The 27,109-nt window shown below is 37.5% G+C and overlaps 1 protein-coding gene across 6 annotated transcripts in view; it reads left to right on the top strand.

Moving 5' to 3' along the window:
- The window catches only part of PLEKHF2 (pleckstrin homology and FYVE domain containing 2), a 27,597-nt gene extending 488 nt beyond the window's left edge, over nucleotides 1-27,109 (top strand). For 2 of the 6 annotated variants that reach the window (XM_029923954.1, XM_029923953.1), the window contains exon 2: nucleotides 24,505-27,109. In XM_029923954.1, coding sequence (XP_029779814.1) covers nucleotides 24,519-25,268 — 750 coding nt within the window. In that variant the 5' untranslated portion in view covers nucleotides 24,505-24,518 and the 3' untranslated portion in view covers nucleotides 25,269-27,109. The other 4 variants (XM_029923955.1, XM_029923959.1, XM_029923956.1 and 1 more) reach the window with 4 other exon arrangements.

Below are 27,109 nucleotides of genomic sequence, written 5' to 3'. Positions count from 1 at the left end.
CGGGGCCGCGGGACCGCGGGCGGGGGGCGGGCCGAGGCGCCAGCGGGGCCCCGAGGTCGGGCGAGGAGGAAGAGAAGTTGCGGGGCGTGAGGACAGGGGTCCGGCTCGCGGCCAGGGGCGTCCCAGGGCCCCAACGTTTTCTGTCCGAAAAGTTTGCAGTGTCTGGACATCAGGGACGTTGTAAGTTGAACAGCGTATTTTTATGTGACTTGGCAGAATATGGCACCGCAGAATTTGCTCAGATAGAAGCTTTGGCTCCAACCCGTTTATTTCGAGTCTTTTAAAGTTGTTACGGTCTTCTGCTGAATTTAATTCTCTTTAAAATGTTGCCGAGGGCCAACAGCTTGCTGCTCATGTTGCTTGAATTCCCTTGTGTGTTCTTTCATTATAGCAATCACTTGTGAGTGTGCGATGGCAGTGGTAGTATTAAAGTTACAGATAACTAAGCCCTTTTTGTAATTCATAGACTCACAAAGTGTGTAAGTTGTTAAATAGCTTCTTTGTTGTGTTTACCGAAGAGACCTACTAAAGACTTACGAACTTTGAGACTTAAAGGCATGTGAAGTGATCTTGCCATGACGAAGTTTTTTTCCTCCTTTTCATTTTGTAAAGGTGCACGCCTGCCCTGTTTTGAGCATTTACCTTTTTTTTTTAATTTTTTTTGGGGGGGTATTCTGGTAGTTCATGGGGTCCTCAGGTTAATTCCGTATTAATGAAGTCTTCTATTTTTAATCTATCTGTGTCCTGACAGCACTGGAGGTGAATGGTATTAAGTTTCTGTCCTTAATTGGAAAGCACATGCAATCGCCTCAAAAAATAAAACTGGTGTACTCACCAAGGCATCAAAAAAGATTCAGCTTGAATTACCCCAGTAAATGAATGTAAATTGATATTTTTAAATAAAGGCATCTTAGCTTTAAAATTCTGTTAAATGACCTGAAGGGACCCTTAGCCACAAATAAGATAAGCCCTAAAACATGCCTTGGAGAATTTTTCTTCTTAATCTAGAGGGAAAAATAGAGTTTCTGTTTGGTTGCTAATTTCCTTAGTTCTAAAAAAAGAAAAATGATATGTATATATATATATATATATCTCCTTTTGGTTTTGCCTCACTGTCAGGTAAACACCATTGTACACATTTGTTTTTCTGGATGAGGAGTTAACCTAGAAAGGAGGTGACTTACCTAACTTCACAAATCTAGCAGCCAAACTGGGATTTAACTGAGGTCTTTAGGACTCTGAAGCCGCCTTGTTTTTCCTACAGCATAACTTGTAGAATACATTAACTCACAGTTGTGGAGCCGGCTCTGTGCTCCTTGTTTCCTCTGGCTTTGCTGCTCTTTCTGATTTTAGTTCCTCAGCCTTCTTATTTCCTAGAGAGCTGATTTTACAAGGGTTCTTGTGGTGAAATTTTCACTTGAGCCTAACTTTTTGAAACCTTTCCTGTGCTGTTCTCCTTAACCACACCCCCTGTTTCTCCCCAAGAATCATTAACTTATCCCATCGCATTCCGATAAATACTACATTGATCTGTCATGGCACCTCCTTGACCACAGACAACGCTGCTGGGGAAACTGACATCTTCATCCCCAGTGCGCGGAGACCAGAGCGATGCTCAGGAAAGATTTGAATGGATGAAGACACCGATGTTCCTTATAAATATACCGCAGGGAATTTCTTATTAAATTGCCCTTTCCATGGGCATAGAAGTTAAATCTTCTCTAATCCTTTTTTCTTTGTTTTTTTTTTTTCTTTTCTTTCTTTTCTTCCTTTGAGAATTTACCTTGTTAACTCCATATATTTTGGCCTGGGATACAGAACTTGAATGTTCATGAAATTTCCAAGTAGATAATGGACTGAAGTGTAATCAACAGAGAAGCAGCAGTGTGTCAGCAAGAGAGTAATAATCATTTTAACGTGTGATTGAATTTGTTTGTGCTAGTTGAAGGTCATGTTTATACATTGAAGCTCTTTGGTAGAGTAACTCTCCTTTCTCTGTCAATTTGTCAGAATTGTCTTAAAATTTTGGTTTAGAATGTCTTAACAAAGTATATAAAAATTGCTTTTCTATTAAAGCTTATCTTTGAGACCAGCTTTGTGAGTGCCGAGCCACTTTCAGAGTGCTGCGTTAAGTTGCAGACCTCTCTAGGGGAAGGTGTTCTATAATGAAATTATTGTAGAATTTGGGGTCAGTTCTCTGCCCCCATCCAAAGTAACTTTCTCTCCAGTCAATCCATAAACCACAGACTGGTATGCTCAATTTGGGAGGTCCGGGGAGGGAAGTGGAAGGCATTCAAGTAGTTGCTGTGAGTGCCGGAGAAAGCAGGTTGCTTGTACTGTGGACTGGAACGAATAACCAACAGTTTGATTCCTAGCACTCCTCGTTCCTAGCTTGTGACTCCTGAACAAGTTGCTTCATTTCCCTAAGCTTCACTGGACTCATTTTTGAAACAGACACAGAAATATTTGCCTCGAAGTGTTGTGAGGATCTACTAAAATGTTTGTGGAAGTACCTGGTGCATGATTCTCAGTAAGTTATATTAGCAAATGAACAAAGTGGCTGTCATTTACGGAGAATCATAGACTTTTAAAAGGGAGCCACCTTTAGAAATATGTAGTTTAGTTCTCAGCCTTGCTGGCACATTAGAATTCCCTGAGGAGCTTCTTAAAAATACTGATGCCTGAACTCCACCCTACAACAAATCAGAATTACTGGGTTTAGGGTCAAGGCATAGGTAGTTTTGCGTGTGTGTGTGTGTGTGTGTGTGTGTGTGTGTGTGTGTGTGTTTTAAACCACCCTTGATTTTAATGTGCAGTGAGGGTTTGAGAATCATTGATTTAATTCAGTATCCCATCTCCTTATTCTCTTTATATTGTGTATTTTGTGATTGAATAAAATACAGAGAGAGGTTAGGTGCCACCCAGGTTCCTATCTGTCATGCTAGAAAGGATGTATCTGAGTCAAAGCAAAGTGAAAGATTTGTAGAGGTTAAAGTAATAGTTATATTCATTTCAGACCAGAAAGGTGGGCCACATTTGTAACTACAGTTCACTGACTCCAATGACCTTCACCTCTACTCTACATCAGTAACCTACAGGGAGGACTGAGTTACTTAACCTTGTCATCATTCTTAACTACCTCAAGTCTTAGACTCACCAGAGGTGATGATTCAAGAGCCTGTGTTTTGTTTCTGTTTTCCATCATATCTGATGAACCAGCTTTGTGTCCTCATTGTCACCTCCCAGGCTGTTATTGTTCTTCCTTCCTTCCAGTGCTGAAGCTTGTAGTTCATATTCTGTGAACTCAGTAGCACCTCAGATTCCTCTCCTTGACCTTTGCTGTGTGTAACTGGTCAATTCTCAACGGTAAATACCGCCATTTCCTTTTTCTGCCTAGCACTCCTGATAAAAGTCACAGCTTTGGTAACTGTTAAATATTTCTTTTCCAGCTGTCTATGTACTGTTTGTTTTCTAATCCTTTAATCATCCCAGAGTTGACTTATTTTCTCTGTTGTGTTTTTACTTTAACTCAGGTTGCTAACCTCAGTCTTGAAATTGTTGACTCTTAGAGGTGAACATGCTTCCTTGTAATATGAGTAAGATTTTGTGGTGTGAATTTTCTATCTTCCTCTTTGCATCAACATTTTCATCTTTATTTCTTTACATTTTTTGTAAGTGGAGCTATCCTTAATTCTTTATATTTGTTTCATGTAAACAGTAGTTGAGGAAAAATTAAAAGACCTTTGTATTGTTTTTTTCATATTTTTATCAATTGTACCTATAACTTTGCATTTGTTTTTTTACACCTATATTTTTCTACCTGTTCTTTGCATTTTGTTACTTAAGAACCTTTATTCTTTTCTTTTTTTTAATCAGAGAATGTGTTCATCTAAAATAATCAGGCAGTACAGGAGCGCCTGGGTGGCTTAGTCAGTTAAGCGTCCAACTTGAGCTCAGGTCATGAGCTCACAGTTTGTGAGTTTGAGCCCTGGCATCAAGCTCAGCGCTAACAGATCCTGCTTTGGATTCTGTGTCTCCCTCTTTCTCTGCCCCTCCCTCACTCTTCTCTCTCTCTCAAAATAAATAAAAACATTAAAAAAAAAAATGGGCAGTATAGGCATATTTTGCCCTCGTGCTCAGAGACAACCAGCACTAAATTTTTGGTGTGTATTTTCTAGACTTAAAAAAAAGTTTGTATCATACGTACTGCTTAGAAACCTTTTATTTAATAAACTGCCTTATTTAACAATTTAAACAGAGTTTAAATATTAATCTCTGTTGTATCAAAAAACCCATTATATAGATAATGCCATAATTTACTTAACCAGTCTCCTATTGTTGAATGTTTAGGTTATTCCTGACTTTTCAGCCTTATTAAGACAAAGCCACAGTCAACTTCTTTATGTGATAACTGTGTAAATTAGTCAAAATTTTTTTGCATATATTCTTGGAAATAGAATTTTTGTGTAAACTTTCTAGTGCTTCTGTTGCCAAAAATGGCATTCAGAAAAGTTGTTCCAGTGTGTTCTGTCAAGAATATAAGTGCCCATTTTCCCCATTTCTTTGGTTAGCACTGAGAACCAACATTTTTCTATTTACTGGTCATTTTTATTTGTTTTGGAAATTGCCATTTGTATCTTACCCACTTTTCTCTGGGAATATTTTCCTTTTTTCTTATTGATTTAATTGCATGGGACTTTTATATATTAAAATGTTGACCCTCTGTCATAGGTTACAAATATTTTTCTTAAATTAATGCTTTTTCCTTTCAATGTTGGAGTTTAAAATTTTTACATGGTAAATGTTTCCTTTTAAGGTATCTGGCTTTTTCATGTTACATTTAACTGTTCCTGTCTATGGCTAGGAATTTAGATTCTGTTTTTCACTATTAGAGTTAATGCCAGAGGGAAAATTTCTTACGCACAGATGTGTGCCCATCCCCCTGCCCCCTACAAGAGTTTCTTTCTCAGGATAAATTTCTGTGGTTAAAAATTCCAGGGTCAAAGGGCATGTTGCTTTCCGAAATATTTATTATTATACATTAGCATTAGTCCTCGATTTTTTCCACGTGTTTCACTGCTTATTGTGGCCTTTTGGCACAACAAGGTCATTTAGTCTGTGAGACTTGAGACATGTGAAAGCATGTTGAAAAGGTGCTTTGTGTTCTCTTTTCTCCCCTTCTCTCCTCTCTCGCTTGTCTCTTTCTAAACTAGATGTTTCCAAGAGTTCAGTCCTTTGCACTCTCCTCCCTTCCAGAGCATCCGGCAGCATCACTACATGAATGGCTACTCCATCTTTCTCAGTCCTGGAGCTCCCTGCTCATCCTAGTGTTTCTGTTTTTCTGACAGCTGTTTGTCTGTGGATGCGCTGAAGGTACTTCAAGATAAATACGTTCCAACCTGATTTCTTCTCCCTCCGGAAGCAAAACTAGCACCTGCCAGTGGCTTATGCTTAGACCTTTGAAGACATCTTCCACTCCCTTTTCATCCACATATTCAGTTGGTCTCTAAATCCTGTCCTCTATACCTCAGTAAATCACTCTTCTCCTTATTTCTGCTGTCAATTATTGTGACTCAGGCTTTTGTTACCTTCTAGGTTTTTGTTTTGTTTTGTTTGCCTTCAGTCTAGCTTCAAGAGTCTTTCCAGTCCATCCCGTGTTCTGCTTTTGTATATGGATTGTTATTTTCCTGTTGAAGGCCTTAGTCTTCCTGATGCCTGTATAATAAAGTCTAAACTGTTCAGGCTGACGCTTGCTTTTCTTTGCAGTTTGGCTCTTCCCTGTCTTACCAGATGTCTATGCAACCACGGTACTTTCTCCTGGCTCTGCCTCCTCCAGGCTGGACTCAGCTGTTTCTCATCTGGGGACCAGTTTGTACACCATCGCCCCCCTTGTCTTTCTTTCCCCCTCCCCAAATAGTTTGACCTACTGCTGCTTTAAGGCCCAGCTTGAATTTCTAGTCATTACAGAGTTGTTTCTAGATGGTCCCCCTGTCCACAGTTACCTCCCAACTAAACTTTTGGCCCTGGGCTTCATCACTCTTCTAATTTTTAAAAAATATTTTTGGTTTGTTCTCTGCTCCTTTATTTTTTAATAATGTTTAGTATTTATTTTTGAGAGAGAGAGACAGAGCATGAGCGGGGGAGGGCTAGAGAAAGGGGAAGACACAGAATCCGAAGCAGGCTCCAGGTTCCTAGCTGTTGTGGGAGTCAAACTCATGAACCGCAAGATTGTGACCTGAGCCAAAGTGGGGCGCCTAACCGACAGAGCCACCCAGGTGCCCCCTCCTCTGCTCCTTTAGACTGAGTGCGCTGATTTAAGTTAATCACATTTCTTAGTTCATAGCATACACCATGGGTACCAAACTTTTCTTGTGTTTTTGTTTTCTTCTTTATCATTTGTTCCCATCATTCTCTTTCTTATAGACACATATCCTAATGTAAAACACACAAATAACACTCCTACTTGTGCATGTAAACTTTGATTTATAACTGTCTTTTTCCTTCACTAAAATTATTAGTTTTGAGCACTTTTAAAAACATTTTTTTTAATGTTTATTTTTGAGGGAGACAGCATTAGCGGGGGAGGGGCAGAGAGAGGGAGACACAGAATCTGAAGCAGGCTCCGGGCTCTGAGCTATCGGCACAGAGCCCCATGCGGGGCTTGAACTCAGACTGCGAGATCAAGACCTGAGCCAAAGCTGGACATTTAACCGACTGAGCCAGCCAGGCACCTCTAGTTTTGAGTACTTCTATCTTTTATTATTACTTTGTACAAAGTAAGTGGTCAATACATGTTTGCTACTACTTCATATTTATTGAAAATTAATACTGGTTTTACCAGCTTCCTTACTGCTTAGACCAAAACTCTGTGGATTTAATATCAGCTTTATTCTTCCATATCTAGTCAGTCAGAGCAATTCTGAACCTGATCTCTATTCTTTCTTTTTCTGTTTCAAACTTCACTCTTATCAACTCTTATCAGACTACTTCTAAAAACTTTAGAAAGAACTCTCAGGAGCCAACAAGAACTGGTCTTATTTTTTTTATCCCCAGTTTTTCTAAGTAACTCCCTCTAGCCTCTGCTACAACTATACTTGTGGATTTTTAAAAACAATTTTTAATGTTTACTTTTGAGAGAGAGAGAGACAGCATTGAGTCGGGGAGAGGCAGAGAGCAAGGGAGACACAGAATGAGAAGCAGGCTCCAGGCTCTGAGCTGTCAGCACAGAGCCCCATGCAGCCTGACGTGGGTCTCAAACTCACGAACTGTGAGATCATGACCTGAGCGGAAGTTGGACACTTAACCGACTGAGCTACCCAGGTGCCCCACGTGTGACTTTATTTTGAAACAGATCTTTTCCTGTAAGAGCTTTGTGCCTTTACCATTGTGTTTGCCTTTTGAGGCCTCACATATTGTTCACACCTATTTCAAGTGTTCAAGTGCTACATTCTTAAACCAGACCTTCACTCTTCCTTTTTTGCTTCCTTACCACTTTTTTATTTTTATCACAGTATTTATCTTATTGTGCTTTTCATTAAAATTTTGTGGTATATGTCTTAATTCTCAGTGTCTCATTCATTCTTCTTTCCCTCTAACACAAAATATAAAGCTTTGAATGTGGTGAGCGATAACTGCTTTGAAAAATACTAAAAGAAAATTTATTAGGGATGCGATGGAATAATCAACTCCACAGTAGTATTTTAGTTGAGCTTAGTAGCTTTATTTTTCAATATTCTACAGTGGGCTTGTTGTTTTTGTTTTTCAGCAGTCAGCACTGTACAGCTGCCCCTGAACAAATACTTTTTGAAATGATGTACTTTTTTATCTGAATTTTGTTGATGGTAAAAATATGCACACATCATCATTTTTTTGTTTGCTAACTGAACAGCTGTGCTTCTTGGCAAGAGAAGAAATAATTTTTATATATTATCATGAGATTGAGTATGGTTTTTTTTTAAACAGGATCTGCCATGCTCAATACTTAGAATTCATAATTAGATGCTAGCTAAATGGACCTGAACATTTGCTTGTAAATTTAAAATCTGTGGGTCTAGTGACACAGTTGATAATGTAAGGTGTGGTGCCTGTTTTCTGTGAATATTGGTACAGATGTCCAAAGTGAAGTCCTTGATTTTCTTCCAGCTCCAGGTTGAAAAGCTTCTGCCACTTTTAATGCTGGTCATACTCACCTCAGTACAGATTGATGGCATATATATGCAAGCATTTTTGTAGGTGTTTTGGGGACTACAAAGTTGTAGGAAATAATATTCTTGCTTTTAGGAACCTCCAAATCTTTTAGGGAAAAGCAGGTATACAAACCTTTATAAAAGAACCTAAGTGCCGTGAAGTGTTACAGATAAAGTGAGTGAGGATTTAAAGGGGAAACAGGATCTGGATGTGAGGCTGCCGAACTGACTGCATCTTGAGGAATTGGTAAGATCTCAGAATAGCAGGAGAGAGGGGTACATATTGGGCCCAGAGGTAGGTGAGGAAGCCAGAGCATATTCTGGGAATAGGCGGTAATCTTATTTGGTTATAAGAGAACAGGGCGCCTGGGTGGCTCAGTCGGTTAAGCCTCCGACTTCGGCTCAGGTCAGATCTCACATTCGTGGGTTCGAGTCCCGCATCAGGCTCTGTGCTGACAGCTAGCTCAGAGCCTGGAGCCTGCTTCTGGTTCTGTGTCTCCTTCTCTCTCTGCCCCTCCCCCTCTCATGCTCTGTCTCTCTCCGTATCAAAAATAAATAAAACATTTAAAAAAAAAAGAACATACGGAAAGAAGTAAAACTGGGAAGATAGACTGGGGACAAGCTTAAGTATGATGTGATGGGCTTTGAATGCCAGGTTAAGGATTTTAGATTTGATTTGTTTGGCCAGGGAACCTTTGGTTTTTGAATAGGGAGTTACCTGATTATAGTATAGTTAAAGAATAGTAATCTTGCCTTGGGTGGTTTTATGGGCTTAAATGCTAGTTAAAGTCTGGAGGTCTTGTTTAAAACTTGAGGTCCATATTCTTCCCTGTATCTTTGACCTATCTAAAGACCTTTTGTAACTCCCAGTGCTTTTATTCTGGTTTTCCAAATTCTTTAAAATCCTCAACTATGGCCTAGTTCTTATACACCATAGTGAGTTTCTCTACCAGCCTGGCCTATTTGAAATTGCCTTTACTGACACCCTAAAGTATTCACAGCTTTTACTTTTTACCTCCTTGTAGTATTTGAATGATTATTTTTAGCATTTTCATACTTATTACCATGTTTTAATTCTTTTCCTCGGTGGCTTTCCCCAAATATATAATAAGGTTCACATAAATGAAGAATTTCTGTAATATTTATTTCTGAAGGTAGCAGTGTATAATAAAAAACAATTGCATTTTTATAAAAACTAGCTGTGAGACCATGGGAAAATTGTATAGTTATACATGACTCGATTTTACTTTTTTTGTAAGACGTATGTAATTACCACTTCACAAAATTCAGCATTAAACAAAATATTTTTTCCCTTTTCTGGCTAAGCCTGTAGAATAATGTATTTATTATTTGAATCTACTCTTCAGAAGTATTTGAATCTACTCTTCAGTAGCAGGCAGATTTGGTGCCTAGGAGAGACTTTTTAAAAAATCACTATGGCTTCTCTCTACATGTGGTTCAAAATTTTGGTTTCAGTTCCTCTCAACCCAGCTTTATATGAGTTTAAAATTAAAATACAAAAGCTTGTCCTTTTTTTTTTCTTATCTGAGAAATGTACTTTTTTCAAATCACTACTAATGTCTATAATATGTTGTGGAAGAGCGTTCAAGATGATGGCATAGGAACTCTCTCCACCCATGGACACACCAAATCTATAGCTACCTATGGAACAATTTCCTCCAATTAAAACTTGAAAACTAGCCAAACAGCTCCTTTACACCAGACTGTTAAAAGGACCACATTGAGACAGGTTAGAAAAGGCAGAGATGCAATCTTGCCAAAAACCCCACCTTCATTGTGGGAACCCATAGTTGGGTTGGGTCTCACAAATGGAGCTTCTCCCTGAGGAGCCGGGGGATTCTGCCCTGATAACGTAATGGTCGTAAAGATGCTCGCCGAACTTGGGAGAAGAAGGAACGTAGTGAGAACTTCAACAGAGATAGAGAAATGAAGTCCCAGACAAGTCACATAGCTGAAGAATACAATACCTGGACTGAAAAATACTCTTGAGCTGTTCAGCAGCAGACTAGGTGAAGCAGAAGGGGCCAGAAGTCACCGAAACATAACAGCAGAAAGAAAATTCTAAAAAATGAAGATAGTTTAAGGGACCTATGGGATATCAGGCAGAATAACATTTACATTATGGGGTCCTAGAAGGAGAAAAAAGGAGCAGAAAATCTATCTGAAGACCTAATGGCTGAAAACTTTCCTAACCTGGGAAGGAAACAGACATCCAGATTGAGGAAGCCCAGAAAGTTCCAAATAAAATGAACCTCAAAAGACCCTTACCAAGACACATTGTAACTAAAATGTCCTGGTGCCTGGGTGGCTCAATCAGTTAAACTACCAACTTCTGCTCAGGTCATGATCTCACAGTTCATTAGTTCAAGCCCTACATCGAGCTGTGTGCTATCAGCGTAGAGCCTGCTTCAGATCCTCTTCTCTCTCTCTCTTTCTCTCATTAAATTAATAAATAGTTAAAATTCAAGAATTAGAGCACTTTAAAAGCAGCAAAAGAAAAAGCAACTGGTAACAAAAGAAGGCACTGTCAGCATATGTTTCAGCAGAAGCTTTGCAGGCCTGGAGGGAGTGTGGCACAGTGTATTCCACGTGCTGAAAGGTAGTAACTTTCAACTAAGAATGCTCTACCTGGCAAGGTTATCATTCAGAATTGAGAGAGTTTTACCAGATAAGCAAAAGCCTGGAGACTGCTTCAGATTTTGTGTCTCCCTAGCTCTTTGCCCCTCCCCCACTCACACTCTGAAAAATAAATAAAAACATTTTTAAAATTTTGTAATAGAAAAAACCCATCCTACTAAAGAATGAATGGGTTAACCAAGAAAGTAAAGAGGAAATTAAAAAGAAGCCAATGAAAATGATGGCATGACAGCTCAAAACCTCTGGGATGCAGATATACATATACACAGTCTCAGATAAACAAACTAACCTTATATCTCTAAAGAGCTGGAAAAAAGAACAGCAAATAAAACCCCAAACCAGCAGAAGATGGGAAATAATAAAGATTAGAACAGAAATCAATGCTATAAAACACACAAACAAACAAACGAAAAACAACAGATCAATGAAGCCAGGAGCTGGTTCTTTGAAAGAATTAACAAAATTGAATAACCGCTAGCCAGTTTGATCAAAAATAAAAAGGAAAGAACTCTTATAAAATCAAGAATGAAAGAAGAGAGATCACAACCAACACAGCAGAAATACAAACAATAATAAGAGAATATTATGAGCAACAATATGCCAATAAAATGGACATTCTGGAAGAAAAGGACAAATCCCTAGAAACATATAAATAAACTGTATAAACAGGAAGAAATAGAAAATTTGAACAGACCCATTACCAGTAAAGAAATTGAATCAGTAATCAAAAATCTCCCAACAAACAAAAAGAGTCCAGGACCAATTGGCTTTCCAAGGGAATTCTACCAAACATTTAAGGAAGAGTTAACACCTATTCTTTTGAAGCTGTTCCAAAAAACAGAAATGGAAGGAAAACTTCCAAACTTGTTCTTTGAGGCCAGTATTACCTTGACTCCAAAACCAAAGACCCCACTAAAAAGGAGAACTCTAGACCAATTCCCCTGATGAACATGGATGCAAAAATTCTCAACAAGATACTAGCCAACCAGATCCAATAATAAATTAAAAGAATTATCCACCATGGTCATTTTACCTGGGACTTATACCTGGGATTTAGGAATGGTTCAGTATTCACAAATTAATCAGTATTATACATCACATTAATAAAAGAAAGGCCAAGAACCACATGATTCTCTCAAAAGATGTAGAGAAAGCATTTGACAAAATACAGCATCCTTTCTTGATAGAAATCTTTAAAATACCTAGGAATAAACCTAACCAAAGAGGTGAAAAGTTTATATACTGAAAACTATAGAAAGCTTATGAAAGAAATTGAAGAAGACAAAATAATGGAAAAATATTCCATGCTTCTGGATTGGAAAAACAAATATTGTTAAAATGTCAATACTCCCTAAAGCAGTCTACATATTCAAAGCAATCTCTATGAAAATAACACCAGAATTCTTCACAGAGCTAGAATAAACAGTTCTAAAGTTTGTATGGAACCAGAAAAGACCCCAATAGCCAAAAGAATCCTGAAAAAAAAAAAAATCAAAGGAAGCATCACAATTCCGGACTTCAAGCTGTATACAAAGCTGTAATCATCAAGGCAGTATGGTACTGGCACAAAAACAGACACCAAAGGATTAGGTCAGTGAAACAGAATAGAGAACCCAGAAATGGGTCCACAAATGTATGGTCAGCTAATCTTTGACAAAGCAGTAAAGAACACCCAGTGGAATAAAGACCGTCTGTTCAGCAAATGGTGTTTTAAAAACTGGACAGCAACATCTTCAGAAGAATGAACCTGGGGGGCATCTAGGGAGCTCAGTCGGTTAGGTGGCTGACTTCAGCTCAGGTCATGATCTCACAGCTTGTGAGTTTGAACTCCATGTCAGGCTCTGAGCTGTCAGCACAGAGCCTGAAGCCTGCTTTGGATTCTGTGACTCCCTCTTTCTCTCTGCCCCTCCCCTGCTCACACTCTGTCTCTCTCTGTCGCTCAGAAATGAATAAACATTAAAAAAAAAAAAAAAAGATGGGCATCTGGGTGGCTCAGTCAATTGAGCATCCAACTTTGGCTCAGGTCATGACCTCACAGTTTGTGGGTTCGAGCCCTGCGTTGGGCTCTGCTGACTGCTAGCTCAGAGCCTGGAGCCTGCTTCTGATTCTGTGTCTCTCTCTGCCCCTCCCCTCTTCATGGTCTGTCTCTCTCTCTCTGTCTCTCAAAAATAAATAAAAGTTAAAAAAATTTTTTTTAAAAGAATGAATCTGGACCACTTTCTCATACCATATTCAAAAATAAACTCTAAATGGATGAAAGACCTAAATGTAAGACAGGAATCCATCAGAATCCTAGAGGAGAAAGTAGGCAAAAACCTCTTTGACCTCAGCCACAGCGAATTTTTACTCATTATGTCTCCATCTCATCAACATCAACATGTCTCAGCTGTCTCATCAAAATAAGAAGCTCTGCATAGTGAAGGAAACAATCAGCAAAACTAAAAGGCAGCAGACAGAATGGGAGAAGATATATGCAGATGACATACCAGACAAAGGGTTAGTATCCAAAAACGATAAAGAACTTCTCAAACTCAACACCCAAAAAAATAATCCAGTGAAGAAATGGATAAAAGACACAAACACTTTTCCAAAGAAGACACTCAGATGGCTAACAGACACATGAAAAAATGCTCAATATTATTCATCAGCAGGGAAATACAAATCAAAACCACAATGAGGGACACATGGGGGGCTCAGTTGGTTAAGTAGCTGACATTGGCCCAGGTCATGATCTCATGGTTCATGGGTTTGAGTCCCATGTCAGGCTCTGTCCTGACAGCTCAGAACCTGGAGCCTGCCTTGGATTCTGTGTCTCCCTCTCTTTCTACCCCTCCCCTACTCACTCTCTGTCTCTCTCAAAAATAAATATTTTTTAAAAATTTAAAAACCCGCAATGAGATACCACATCACTCCGTCAGAATGATTAAAATCAACAATTGAGGCAACAACACATGTTGGCGAGGATGCAGAGAAGCAGAACCCTTTTGCACTGTTGGTGGGAATGCAAACTGGTACAGCCACCCTAGAAAACATTATGGAGATTCCTCAAAAAATTAAAAACAGAACTACCCTATGAACCAACAATTGCATTCCTAGGTATTTATGCGAAAGATACAGGAATACTGTTTCAAAGGGGCATATGCACCCCAGTGTTTATAGCAGCACTATTGACAATAGCCAAAGTATGGAAAGAGCCTAAATGTCCATCGACAGATGAATGGATAAAGAAGATATGGTGTGTGTATATGTATATATATACACATACATACACAATGAATTGATTCAGCAGTCAAAAAAAATGAAATCATGCCATTTGTAACACTGGATGGATGGAACTAGAGTGTGTTATGCTAAGTGAAGTCAGAGAAAGACAAATTACATGACTTCACGCATGTGGAATTTAAGATACAAAACAGATGAACATAAGGAAAGGGAAGCAAAAATAATACAAATACAGGGAGGGAGACAAAACATAAGAGACTCTTAAATATAGAGAACAAACCGAGGGTTGCTGGAGGAGTTGTGGTGGGGATGGGCAAGGGGCGTTAGAGAAGACACTTGTTAGAATGAGCACTGGGTGTTACGTATAAGGGATGAGTCACTGGAATCTACTCCTGAAATCAGTATTGCACTATATGCTAATTGACTTGGATGTAAATTTAAGATGTATATATGTGGGTGTGTGTGTGTGTATTTTAATGTACATTTACACATATGTGTGTGTGTGTATATATATAATGGTACAGCCACTTTTGGAAAAAAAAATTTGTAGGCAAGTCAGGCTTGCAGTAAATCGGGAACAAGGCCCAACTATAATGAGAGTTTATTATATTAAAGACAGAGGTGCTTTACAGATTGTTTAAGGTGGTGGTTGCTGGTACCCCCCCTCCACCCCTGCCTAAGCAGTTAGGCAATTTTTATGAAATTTCTCATTTAGTGCCTGAGCTTAGAATCCAAGTCTTTTGGTTCATAGTTTATTGGCTTTTCCAACTATAATGCACAGTTTAATATTGAAGTTCATTGGTAGCAGATGTCATGGGTATGTATAAGAAATTAATTAGATGACTTTTTGTTTTAAACTCAACTGCAAAGATGAGATAAGAAGTTTTAATTTTCAGTAAGAAGAACTGGCAATAGTATTCTATGTCTGTTGGGCTCTCTTCTCCATTGTAAATAGTATTGTCTTTTTTTTTTAGAAGAGTTTTTGCCTCTTCTAGTGTTACGTTTTTAACAGGTGGTAGACACTCCACTGAAGAATATATTCAAAAAAGATGTTACCAAAAGACTAGGGTGGAGCTTAGATAATTGAAATGTAGTTCTTGTCTACAGTTGTAAAGGAGATAACTTGAAGCTTTGGATTGTTTATTTTTTTAATTGGTATATAAATCTGACTGGCTTTATAAAAGTTAAGTTTTTTTTTTTATTCTTTTCCCTTAGTTCTTTTCTTTGTAACTATGAAATAGTACTGCCAGACACTATTTGCTGAAAAAGAAGACAAAGGGGAAGTCATTTGGAAAATTGGGAGTTATAAAGTTCTGTGAAGTGGCTGGGCATGGGGGAGAAAAAACAAATATCAGTAGTTTTCTTATCAGTAGTAACAACAAATTAGAAAATACAGTGGAGAAAAGATTAGATTCAGAATAGCAACAAGAAGTATGAAATACCTGGAAACCTACTAAAGAAATGTGTCTTGTTAGAAGAAACCCACAAAATATTGGGCTACCAAGTAAGATTTGAAACCTTAGGAAGAGAGATTATCAAACTGGCTAAGAACAATAAAAATTTAGGGTGTAGGGGTGGCTTGGTCAGTGGAGGATGTGACTCTTGATCTTGGGGTTGTGAATTTGAGCCCCATGTTGGGTGTAGAGATTGCTTAAAAATAAAATCTTAAACAAGTTAGGAAGATGTGAACTTATTCTAAATTAATACACAGTTGTAGTAGGAGTTCCATAAAAATTTTAGTAGATTTTGTTCTTTAGTTACTGTAATTGAAAAATGGTTCTAAACCTTAGCTGCACATTAGAATTACTTGAGGAGGGGCACCTGTGTCACTCAGTTGGTTAAGCAGTTAGGTGTCCAAGTTTGGCTCAGGTCATGATCTCGTGGTTGGGGAGTTCCAGCCCCATGTCAGGCTCTGTGCTGACAGCTCAGAGCCTGGAGTCTGCTTTGGATTCTGTGCCTCCTCCCCTCTCTGCCCCTCTGCCACTTGTGCTCTGTCTCTCTCTCTCAAAAATAAACATTAAAAAAAATTTTTTTAAATAAAGATAAAAAATAATTACCCAGGGAACTTTAAAATATTCCCATGTCCAACCATACCTTTCATACCCCAGACCAATAAAATTAAAATATTTTGTTTGGGGGCAGGAACCTAGGAATCAGTATTTCTGTAACCCTTTATGTTTATCATCAGAGTTCATTGGCTTCCATTTTGGTTTTTGAGTGTTTTAAGCAATTCAAATTATCTGTAGTAATTGATGTTTTGTAACTTTTATTATTTCTTAGAGAACTGCAAAACAAAAAAGAAAATTTCTTAATAAAAAGCAGAATAAGGGGTGCCTGGGTGGCGCAGTTGGTTGAGCTGCTGACTCTCGATTTTGTCTCAGGGCATGATCCCAGGATCGTGGATTGAGCCCCATATTGGGCTCCACATGTAGTCTGGAGCCTGCTTGAGATTCTTTTTCTCAGTACAGGATCTTAGTGATCTTGCTTTTCTCCATTTTGAAGCATTTCACTATTACAGTGTCCTGTCATACCTTTCAGTTTTATTATGGCATTGCCCAAAGTACTGCATCATCTTTCAAAAAGATAGAAAAACAGTTTGCAGATATTTATCCTTCTTATTCTTTTGTTTCTTTTAAACCTTTATATTTAAGCCTTTATAACATATTTGAAAATTTAGATTTTGTAATTTTCAATTTTCCATCTTTAACTGCAAAGAACGAACTCAGAAAAGGTAGACATTTCAGAACTAGACAAGTCAGAAGATGAGTGTAAAGAAATAGCAATACCTAAACTAATAATGTTGGCAAATCATTATAGTGAAATCTCTCAGGGTTCAGATGATTTTCTAGATGAATTTTCTCAAACTCAGAATTAATAAGCAGTATGAAAGACAGAAATGAATATATTACAGGGACACCTGGGTGGCTCAGTCAGTTAAGCCAACGACTTCGGGTCAGGTCATGAAATTATGGTTTGTGGGTTTGAGCCCCACATTGGGCTCTGTGCTGACAGCTCAGAGCCTGGAGCCTGCTTTGAATTGTCTCCCTCTCTCTCTGCCCCTACCTGGTTTGCGCTCGCGCTCTCTCTTGCTCGCGCGCTCTCTCTTGCTCGCTCGCTCTCTCTCTCAAAAATAAACATTTAAAAAAATTTTTTTAAGGAATGAATATATTACATACTCATGCATGATAATTTATGAGCAATTAGTTACATTCAAAGGATGCTGTTTTTTGGGATATATATATCTTCAGTAACAGAAATGTGGATAAGAAATTTGCTGCTTAAATTCCTATAAAGAATATTCTTAAAATCATTTTTTTTGCTATTCCTTTATAATTTCTATAAACTAGTCATAAAATGGCTTAAAATATTAAAAATAAATAAGAGGGTATTTTGAACTTAGTAAACTGAGATAGCTATTTTTTAGGTATACTAAAAGTTAATGCTTTCCTGTGGTTCCAGTGTGCAGCCAAGGTTGAGAAGTACTGTTCTAAGTACATTTCACCTGGACAAATAAACAGAGGCGATTAGGTAAGATTTTTTTAAAGGTTAAGTAATGGGGATCACCTAGACTAGTCCTACCAGATGCATGGTACTCACACAAGGATTAGAAAACAGGATAATGGGTTAGACCAAACAGCCCAGAAGCAGGTGTTAGAATATATAAAAGTTCACTATGAAGAGAGTGTTATATATCAGACTAGGTTAAGGCCATTACTAAGCGCTGCCACTCGTTGACTACTTGCTAAACATTTTATATGCATTATCATTTAATCCTCTTCCTGACAAAGCTGTTGCTATTATTATTCCCATTTACAAGTGAGGAAACTTGAGGTCACTTAGTATTTGGTAACTCTAAAGCAGTTGGTTAGCTCTTTTAGAATACAAATATTTAAAAAGAAAAAAAGAATTTTTACCTACTTCAGAATAAATTTCAGGTGAATAAAAGAATTAAACATAAAGTTCATATCATAAACATAGATTAATAAATATAGGTATCCCCCCACTTTTTGAACTTTTATGAAAGACATACCTTAGTACCTGTTTTCACCAGCTGAAAGAAACCCAAAGTGGATTTTCATTTTTACAAAAAAAAAAAGTGAAACAAATGAAAATAGTGTTTGTTTTGCAGCACCTGGCTGGCTCAGTCAGTAGAGCATGGAACTTTTTTTTTTTTTTCTTTTTTGGTTTTTGGTTTTATTTTTTAACTAGGCTCCATGCCCAATGTGGGGCTTAAATTTACCACCCCAAAATCAAGAGTTGCATGCTCTACCAACTGAGCCAGCCAGGCACCCCAAGCATGCAACCCTTGTTCTGTAGGTTGTGAGCCCCATGTTGGGTGTAAAGATTCCTAAAAAATAAAAAAAATAGGGGCACCTGGGTGGCTCAGTCAATTAAGCATCCAACTTTGGCTCAGGCCCTGATCTCACGGTTTGTGGGTTCAAGCCCTTCATTGGCCTCTCTCCTGTCATTGCAGAGCCCACTTTGGATCCTCTGTCCCCCTTACACTCTATACCTCCCTGTCTCTTTCTCTTTCAAAAATAAACATTTAGAATAAATAAAGAAAAGAGAAAAGAAAAAGACAGAAAATAGTATTTGTTGTGCAGCGAGCCACTGTAGAATAAGTACGTACCGGAGCAGTGAGGGTGGTACCACCCAGTTCCTGTCCTGGAGTTGAGCGTCTCTGCGTCAAGCCACCGTGGTTTTGAACTGTGTCTTAGATAAAGCATCTGTGTTTTATCTTGATTTATTTTTGTTTATCCGTTAGCAAGAGTTGTTTCTGAGGTATCAGAAAATCCTAAAAGTGGGGGATTTTTTTGGTCTGGGAACACTCAAAAATGTTTCCATGTAAATCAGTGGGAATTGCTTTTTTGCTTTTAGCCTTTTCAGTTTACAGATTTCCTGGGACTGCTCTACTTTCTAATAGCAGAGGAAACCTGTAGGTGCACCTGATACCCGGTTAAGGAGAGCTTAGAAGTAATGGAAGACAGATCACAAAGGAAAATGTCTTAAGTTTAACTAAGAAATAAAACTGCCTCTATGTCAGCCAGCATAAAATACGGTTTAGTATACTAGGAAAAGCAAAGAAATAAATGGGTCAATAGCCTTTATGTGTGAAACACTCATACAAATTAATAACTCCTAAATATTCAAGCTGAGAAATACAGGTGGTTAATAAACACATTAGAAAGTGATTGGCTTCATTAGGTAGCTATGAAATAAAACACTGAATTAAATTAAAAGTAAAAGCAGGGCATCGAGGAGGGCATTTGTTGGGATGAGCACTGAGTATTGTATGTAAGTGATGAATCACAGGAATCTACCCCCAAAACCAAGAGCACACTGTGTACACTTTTTGTTTCACTGGAAAGGAAAGATGCTCAATTTTAAACGTTAAAAGTGTACAAGTTGCTTTGTTACAATAAAACTAAATAAACAAATGCTTTGTTACAATAAAACTAAACACACACAATTTACCAAGCAGCATAAAGCAACTTGACAATAAATTTTATTTTTTAAAAAACTATATTCTTTTTTGTCTCAGGACCTTTGTCCATAGTGTTAGGTCCTTTGCATGGCTCACCTCCTTATCCTTTAAGACTCAGTGCATTGTACCATCTCCGTGAACTCTTTTTGAATTACTTAGTGAGTTTTTCCCTGCATCTTGACACCCTGCTGATTTCCTTCATTGCACTTCACCTTCAGAATCACCTCTGTTCACTGCCTTTCTCCTTCAGTAGACCCTGTGCTCTGAAAGATGAAGAATATGAATGCCATCTAAAAAGTGTTAGTAAATGAAATTAGTAGAGATACCATTTTTGACATCTGTCTTGTTACCTGACATATTTAAAGAAAAATACATGAGACAAGATTAGATAGGTACAGTCTTTGTGCTGCTTGGTAAATTGGTGTTACCTTTCAGAATGGAAATTTTGTAGAAGGTAACAAGAGCCTTAAATAGTCATGCCTTTTGACCCAGTAATTTTACTTATTGGAAACTGTTCTAAAGAAATCATCTCTGCCAGAGATAGCTAAGCTTTTTTCCTAACTCTTCCTGTAGTCACTGGTATTCCTTCCTAAGAAAAGTAGATAAAAATTTAATTAGGCCATACTTAGAGTTCTGTTCTTTTTCTGTGCCCCTTATTGAGTACGTTATGCAAAGGACTCCTTCCTTGATTGGGCTGGATAATCTTATATTCTGATATTCTCACAAAAGTCTCTAAGAGTTCTTACTGCTTGGGTGCCTCATTGTGCTCATGGTAAATTTGGATTTGGAGGAAGACAGAGGCCCTGTATAGGCCCTGAACAAAAGGGTAGTACCCTAATCCAGTTTACCAAAGAACCTTGCTTGGGGGTATCTAGCAGTAATCCAGCTAAAAGTGGTACTTTGATTTCGCTTTTGGTAACTTCCCCCTATTCTCCCGTCCCTCTATGGGCTGTCCCTGCTGGACACCCTACTATTTCTTTGTGTGTGTGTGTGTGTGTGTGTGTGTGTGTGTGTGTGCGCACGCGCGCACATGCATGTATGCACATGCAGGGCATTTGCGTATTCCTGGGTTTTTTAGCTCAGTGATTCCCTTCTTCATGTCAGACCCACACAGAAAATATTTTAGGACCAACAGGGATAATGGAAAGGTCTTTATGCTCATTGTTTTTCGAATATAGGTCACAATCCATTAGTGAAATCAATCAAGTGGGCTTGCAACTATCATTAAAATAAATGAAGATAATAGAATACATTATAGTTGAAAGAATTAGGAGTATGTATTTATAATCCTGCAGTATGAAATGTATTTTTTATGTGGGTCACTGTCAAACTTTGAAAGCTATTTGTTGTAGCCAAATATCAATTAATGATGCCCAAACATCTCTTTTGTTTCCTCATTCTTAAATGGGGCAAGATTTACGAACAGAGATTCAGGCTTGAAATTGTAAAATTTGAAGAATGATCTATTCAGGAGACTGGCTAAATAATGATGACCTATCCTTTCAGGTTATTTGCTTTTATTTTTTTTTTCTTTTTTCTTTCTTTTTAGGGTTTGCAGTTAAGGTTAGCAATAGCTTTCTTAGTTCTTGTAGCATCAATGGAGTCTTAAGGAGTTAGTGTACCATAATTTGCTGGTAACAGCACAGAGGAATCACGTTGGAGCCTCAGTTCTGGGACAGCCTTGGACAGCATTCCTAACTACTCCTGTATCTGTTGACTCATCTCTAAAATGGAGCTAATAGTGCATTTCTATTGTATGGTTGCCCTGAGTAGGATATATGGTAATGTGTGCAGTGCTCAGCTGGTTGCTTGGATTCCCAATGAGTAGAATAACTTCTAGGCTGTTTTGCCATGGACATTATTGAATCTCGGGTCTTTGTGCCTTAGTTTGTCCTTCAGCTCACATTACAGCTAAAAGTGTTAGATGCTTCTTTTGAAGATGTAAAAACTTCTTTAATTACTTCATAGGAATTTGAGACTGTTAAAATCAGAAAATAATAAATGTAAAAACTACTGCACAAGTTTGGATGGTATTAATTCCAGTAGTAGCAATAGTAGGAAACCTGTTGGCACTTTATTTGAGCTGATTAATAACTGTATGTCCAAATAAGTAGACTCTGCAGTTGATTTAGGGGGGAATAAATAGATACTTTCAGTTCTCTAAAAGCACCAATCTCCTGCCTTAGGACCTTCACAGTTACTCCTTTTGCTTGAAATACACTTCTCTGTATCCACACCCCATGTCTGTATATCTGGTTCTCCTTACCAGCTGAAAGAATACCACTTTAGAAAGGTCTTCCCTGACCATCTTGTCTGAGTAGCTCCTCAGTTGGTTTTTTTAAAAATCACTTCAAGGAACGCCTGGTGGCTCAGTTGGTTAAGCAGCCGACTTTGGCTCAGATCATGATCTCATGGTTTGTGACTTTGAGCCCTGTGTCGGGCTCTGTGTTGACAGCACAGAGCCTGGAGCCTTCGTCTCCCTCTATCTCTGGCCCTCAACCCCCTGTTTGTGCTGTTCCTGTCTCTTTCTCAAAAATGGACATTTTTTTTAAATTACTTTTCAAAAAAATCAGTACATTAATTTACTCCTTGGTTCTCAATTTTGTTTTCTGTTTACCTTCTTACTAACTAGGATGTAAGCCTTGAGGATCAGGGACCTTGCCTGTTGTATAATATTTTCTCTCTTGCAACCAAGATCAGTGATTAACAAAGTAAATACTGGTTGAATGTTTAAAGATAGTGTAAAGTATGAAAATTATCTATAATTGTACTTCTCAGAGATAAATAACCATTGTTAATATTATGATAGTTTTCTAGTTTTATTTTCTATGAGTGTGCTTACATATTTACAAGTGCCTATGATTATATGTGAAACCCTATTTTATTGAGGGTAAAGATGAGCATGTTTTACTATATGTCTCTGAAATCAGGGGTATGCCATGATGTAATTGTCTGCATTTTTCATTTTCAGTGGCACATAAAATGAGGATGTATCTTACAGCACCTTAGATTTGATGAAACACAATATATATCTGAAACAAGTGAGATTATGATGTTCAGCTCCTGCCCCGCCTAAATATCTCGAGTGGCTTCCCGTATCCCTGTTTAGACCTATCTCATTGTTAACATATCTAGTGTATTATTATAGGTGTATCATTAATTGTTCAGCCAGTTTCTCTTGGTAGGCACTTGGAGCTCTTCCAGCTTTTGTGTGTGTGTGACGAACAGTGCTGTGATGAATATCCTTGCACATATCTATGCACTTGACTGGAATTTCTTTTGATAAAATACTTAGATCCATGGGTATGTATATTTTTTGTAGTATATGAGATTGCCTGTTTCCCTGTATCGTCAGGAATACATTATCTTAGGAAATTTAAAAAATATTTGTTTATCTGATTAGCAAAAAATATCCTAATGTGTATCATTTAATTATGAATGAGATTGAGCCTCTTTTAGTGTTAATGAGCTGTTTTTATTTCCTCTTCTGTGATACACTGTGCATAGGACAGTGGACCTTTAATTGGCTGGCACATTTGCTGCAATTAGAAAAAGGAGTCATCACAGTTGGGAGCCATGCATTATCATATAAATTCTTTGGAACAGCTTTCAGGGCAGAGGCTACCCTTGTGGAGGGCAAGAGAGCTTTATAAGGACCCAAGATTGGAGGAGAGACAAATTCAGGAATAATCAGAATCTTTGTAATGGAGGCTAAAAAGGGGTACAGTATCATCAGTTTATGAACTGAATACTGGAATTTAGACTGTGTTCTTGGTCTTTAAACTTTAAATGCTCCTCTTTATCGTAGCTTGGTTGTGATAGTATTAGGATAGCAGGTTTGAAACAGGGAACAACTCAAGGACTTGAGTATTGGATCTAGAGATTAAATCTGTGGACATTTAAGATTAGATTAATATGGGAAAAAAGATTAGATTAATATGAAATGCCAAAATGTTCTTGTCACCATTTTTGAGCACTTTTGCTGTTTCGGAGGGTGTCATTTTCAGAGATAGACATCAGATGGCCTCTGTCTTTTAGGTTCCATTGCAGCCTTTGAAGGAGACAGATTTCATCCTTTGGTAAGAATGAAACCAGAAGGTACATGGAATGCAAAGAGCATGGAGGAATATGTTTAGTCTAATGAAGTTTAAGGGAGACGTCTGGATTAGATACAACCTAAACTGAGTCTTGAAGGTTCTGTAAGAGTTAGCTGTGAGTAGTAAGTGGTAAAGGATGTACAACAGCATAAGAGAAGGTATGCGTGATGAAACAGACTGTAAGTAGTAGGATATTCTTAGAACATGAAGGTTGAGGTGAAGAATGACTCCTGATGAGTCTGGGAGGCTAACCAAACCAGGTAATGAACAGCCTTATATGCCGTGCTAAAAATTCTTCATTTTATAGATCAAGAGGAGTTCTTTTGAATATGACATGGTGAGATTTGCATTTGAGAACTCACTGCCTGAAGATTGATTTAGGGAGCAAAACCAAAGGCAAGGAGACATGTCGAGAGAGACAGTCTGGCAATCCAGATGAGAGGAATAAGGTTCAATGGTAATAGCTTACCAGAAAAATCATATTAATTCCTCTTAGTTTTTTTTTTTATAGAATTTGGCCCTCTTCTTCAGAACCCCTCTGAGATTAAATTTCATGGGACTGGGATTATTATTTTGCAGAGATGACTTCTATTTATCATCCAGTTGCTTACTCCTTTATGTCTGAAAAAAGTTTATACTTTTTATAAGTACCTGCTTAACTAGTTTAGTGCTATATTGAGATGGTTAACCTTTTTGGTATGCTTCGTGATTACCTTAGGGAAACAATTTTTGGAGTATTTTGCCTATAAGTAAAAGTAAGGATTTGTTAGTTAAATTTAGGTTATATAATCTTTAACTTATGTGAATTTCTAATTTCTGTGTGCTAATTTCTTTTCTTTTTTTTTTTTTTTTTAAGGCTACTAGCAAAAGATGGTGGATCGCTTGGCAAACAGTGAAGCAAATACTAGACGTATAAATATAGTAGAAAACTGTTTTGGAGCAGCTGGTCAACCCTTAACTATACCTGGAAGGGTTCTTATTGGAGAAGGAGTATTGACTAAGTTGTGCAGAAAAAAGCCTAAAGCAAGGCAGTTTTTCTTATTTAATGATATTCTTGTATATGGCAATATTGTCATCCAGAAGAAAAAATATAACAAACAACATATTATTCCCCTGGAAAATGTCACTATTGATTCCATCAAAGATGAGGGAGACTTGAGGAATGGATGGCTCATCAAGACACCAACTAAATCATTTGCAGTTTATGCTGCCACTGCCACTGAGAAGTCAGAATGGATGAATCACATAAATAAATGTGTCACTGATTTACTCTCCAAAAGTGGGAAGACACCCAGTAACGAACATGCTGCTGTCTGGGTTCCTGACTCTGAGGCAACTGTCTGTATGCGTTGTCAGAAAGCAAAATTCACACCTGTAAATCGTCGTCACCATTGCCGCAAATGTGGTTTTGTTGTCTGTGGGCCCTGCTCTGAAAAGAGATTTCTTCTTCCAAGCCAGTCCTCTAAGCCTGTGCGGATTTGTGACTTCTGCTATGACCTCCTTTCTACCGGGGACATGGCCTCGTGCCAGCCTACTAGGTCAGACTCTTACAGCCAGTCACTGAAGTCTCCTTTAAATGATGTATCTGATGATGATGATGATGATGACAGCAGTGACTAAGGACATATTTTGAAGTATTTAATTGGGTGTGACTACCTAAGAAATCAGCTCTGGGGGGAATGTAGAATTCTGAGCTTTCTCTCAGTTTTGCTCCAGCCGTGAATTTGCCTGAGAAACTTTTAACCTATGTGCCTCAATATATTCTATAGTAAATAGGTCCTATCATTTTGTCCCCACCCACACCTGACTCCCCACTCTTCTACAGGGATAGACTTTTGCAAATCTATCAGATAAATTTTTGGTTTCTTCTTGTTTAATTTTAGGTTATTTTGTTGGAAGGCTGGGGAAATGGTTTTTTTTAACAGATCACGTATTACATTGATGTTTACCATATGTTCTATTATATGGAAATCCTAAAAGCAAAAAAATGATGGAAAAATTTGTATAACATGGTTAGCTAATATTATTAGCTTTTCCCCAACCATCCTATCTAATGGTTAAGACACCAGTAACAAAAAACATGATTTGAAAATACTTTGTTTGGCTTTTTCATATACCAGGTGGTGCCTTATCATAACAGCACTGTAACATGAAATAAGCCCCTCCCTTTTCTCTTTCTTTTGAAAATACACTGGTGCTCTTTGAGGTGATAAAGTGAGCGTTTTTGAATGGGTGTAATTAGAATATACTTCTCATCTGCAAGCTACAGGTAACTAAATTTAGAGCCTCTTCATTCTATATGAATAAATATTTTTCCATAAAATAGTTGTGATTATATTTTTATGTTTTATAGGTACCAAATTATAATTATCAAATATATATTTTAAATTAATAGGTTGTCATTCTTAGGATTTGATTTGAAATTTATCAAATACAGAATTGTCACATTAGTTTCTACTTTTAGTAAAGCATATTTGTAGGTATAAATTCATCTGCTTTAACATTATTTCTCGAATGAAAAATCTTATAAAACCTCTTAAATTAAACAGTCTCTTTTAAAAAAAAAAATCTCATGATAGAACACAGATCTGCTTAGGCTGAAGACTTGGAAGAAATAATGTGTAAGAATGGTGAAGGCGGACCAGTTAAGTTTGACTAGACTTTGTATCGGGGGAAGTATTGTCTATTTCAGTGTGAAACTATCTTGAATTTGCAAATATAGTGTTATATTTTATAAAGTTTTGTAAAGTCCCAAACAATATTTCTATTTTTGTAAAACAGTTACATGTTTAATCTGTTTCTGAAATCATTTTGCAGTCTGTAGAAATAGAGTAGCAATTGATCTTTCTAAATTGTAAACTTTATTGAGTTGGTCTCGATTGCTTTTGAGAATTAGTAACTTTTCACTCTTTGCTTTTGAGGCAGCCATTTAGGTTGAAAGTATATTTATCATATAAAACTTGATGCGTTTTGCACTATTCTCTCCATTTGTATGCTGCAAATAACTACAGTCTTTCAAATATGGAAAAATCAGCCTAAATTTTGTTTTAAATTTCAAATTTTTCGTTTTTAAATATTTAAATCTGGATATATTGCAAATGTCATGACTGTTTGATTCAGTAATGTGATGGAGATTTTTTAGGTTTGGTCAAGGCACTCATTTTACTGTTAAATTGAAAACATCTGAGATACACAGATTTTCCTGTAGGAAATGTGAAACTAAGACACGACAGTTTTTTTGTTTGTTTTAATATCAGATGGACATTTGTTTCCAAGCAACATATACGTATAATTAACCAACATTATCTCAAAAAGACCATGAAAACTGAGAAGTGCTAATGGAGACGCTGGTACGTAGGAACCGGCAAATTCAAGAACCAAGAGGAAATGTTCTGGATGACATTTGCATTGTCAACCTCTGTTGACTCTGTTTTTACAATAAAAAAGATTTTACAGCTTAA

The sequence above is a fragment of the Suricata suricatta genome, chromosome 15 (genome assembly GCF_006229205.1).
Source record: "Suricata suricatta isolate VVHF042 chromosome 15, meerkat_22Aug2017_6uvM2_HiC, whole genome shotgun sequence".
NCBI lineage: Eukaryota > Metazoa > Chordata > Mammalia > Carnivora > Herpestidae > Suricata > Suricata suricatta.
The sequence above is the reverse complement of the archived record's forward strand: the minus strand, read 5'-3'. Positions and strand labels throughout refer to the sequence as shown.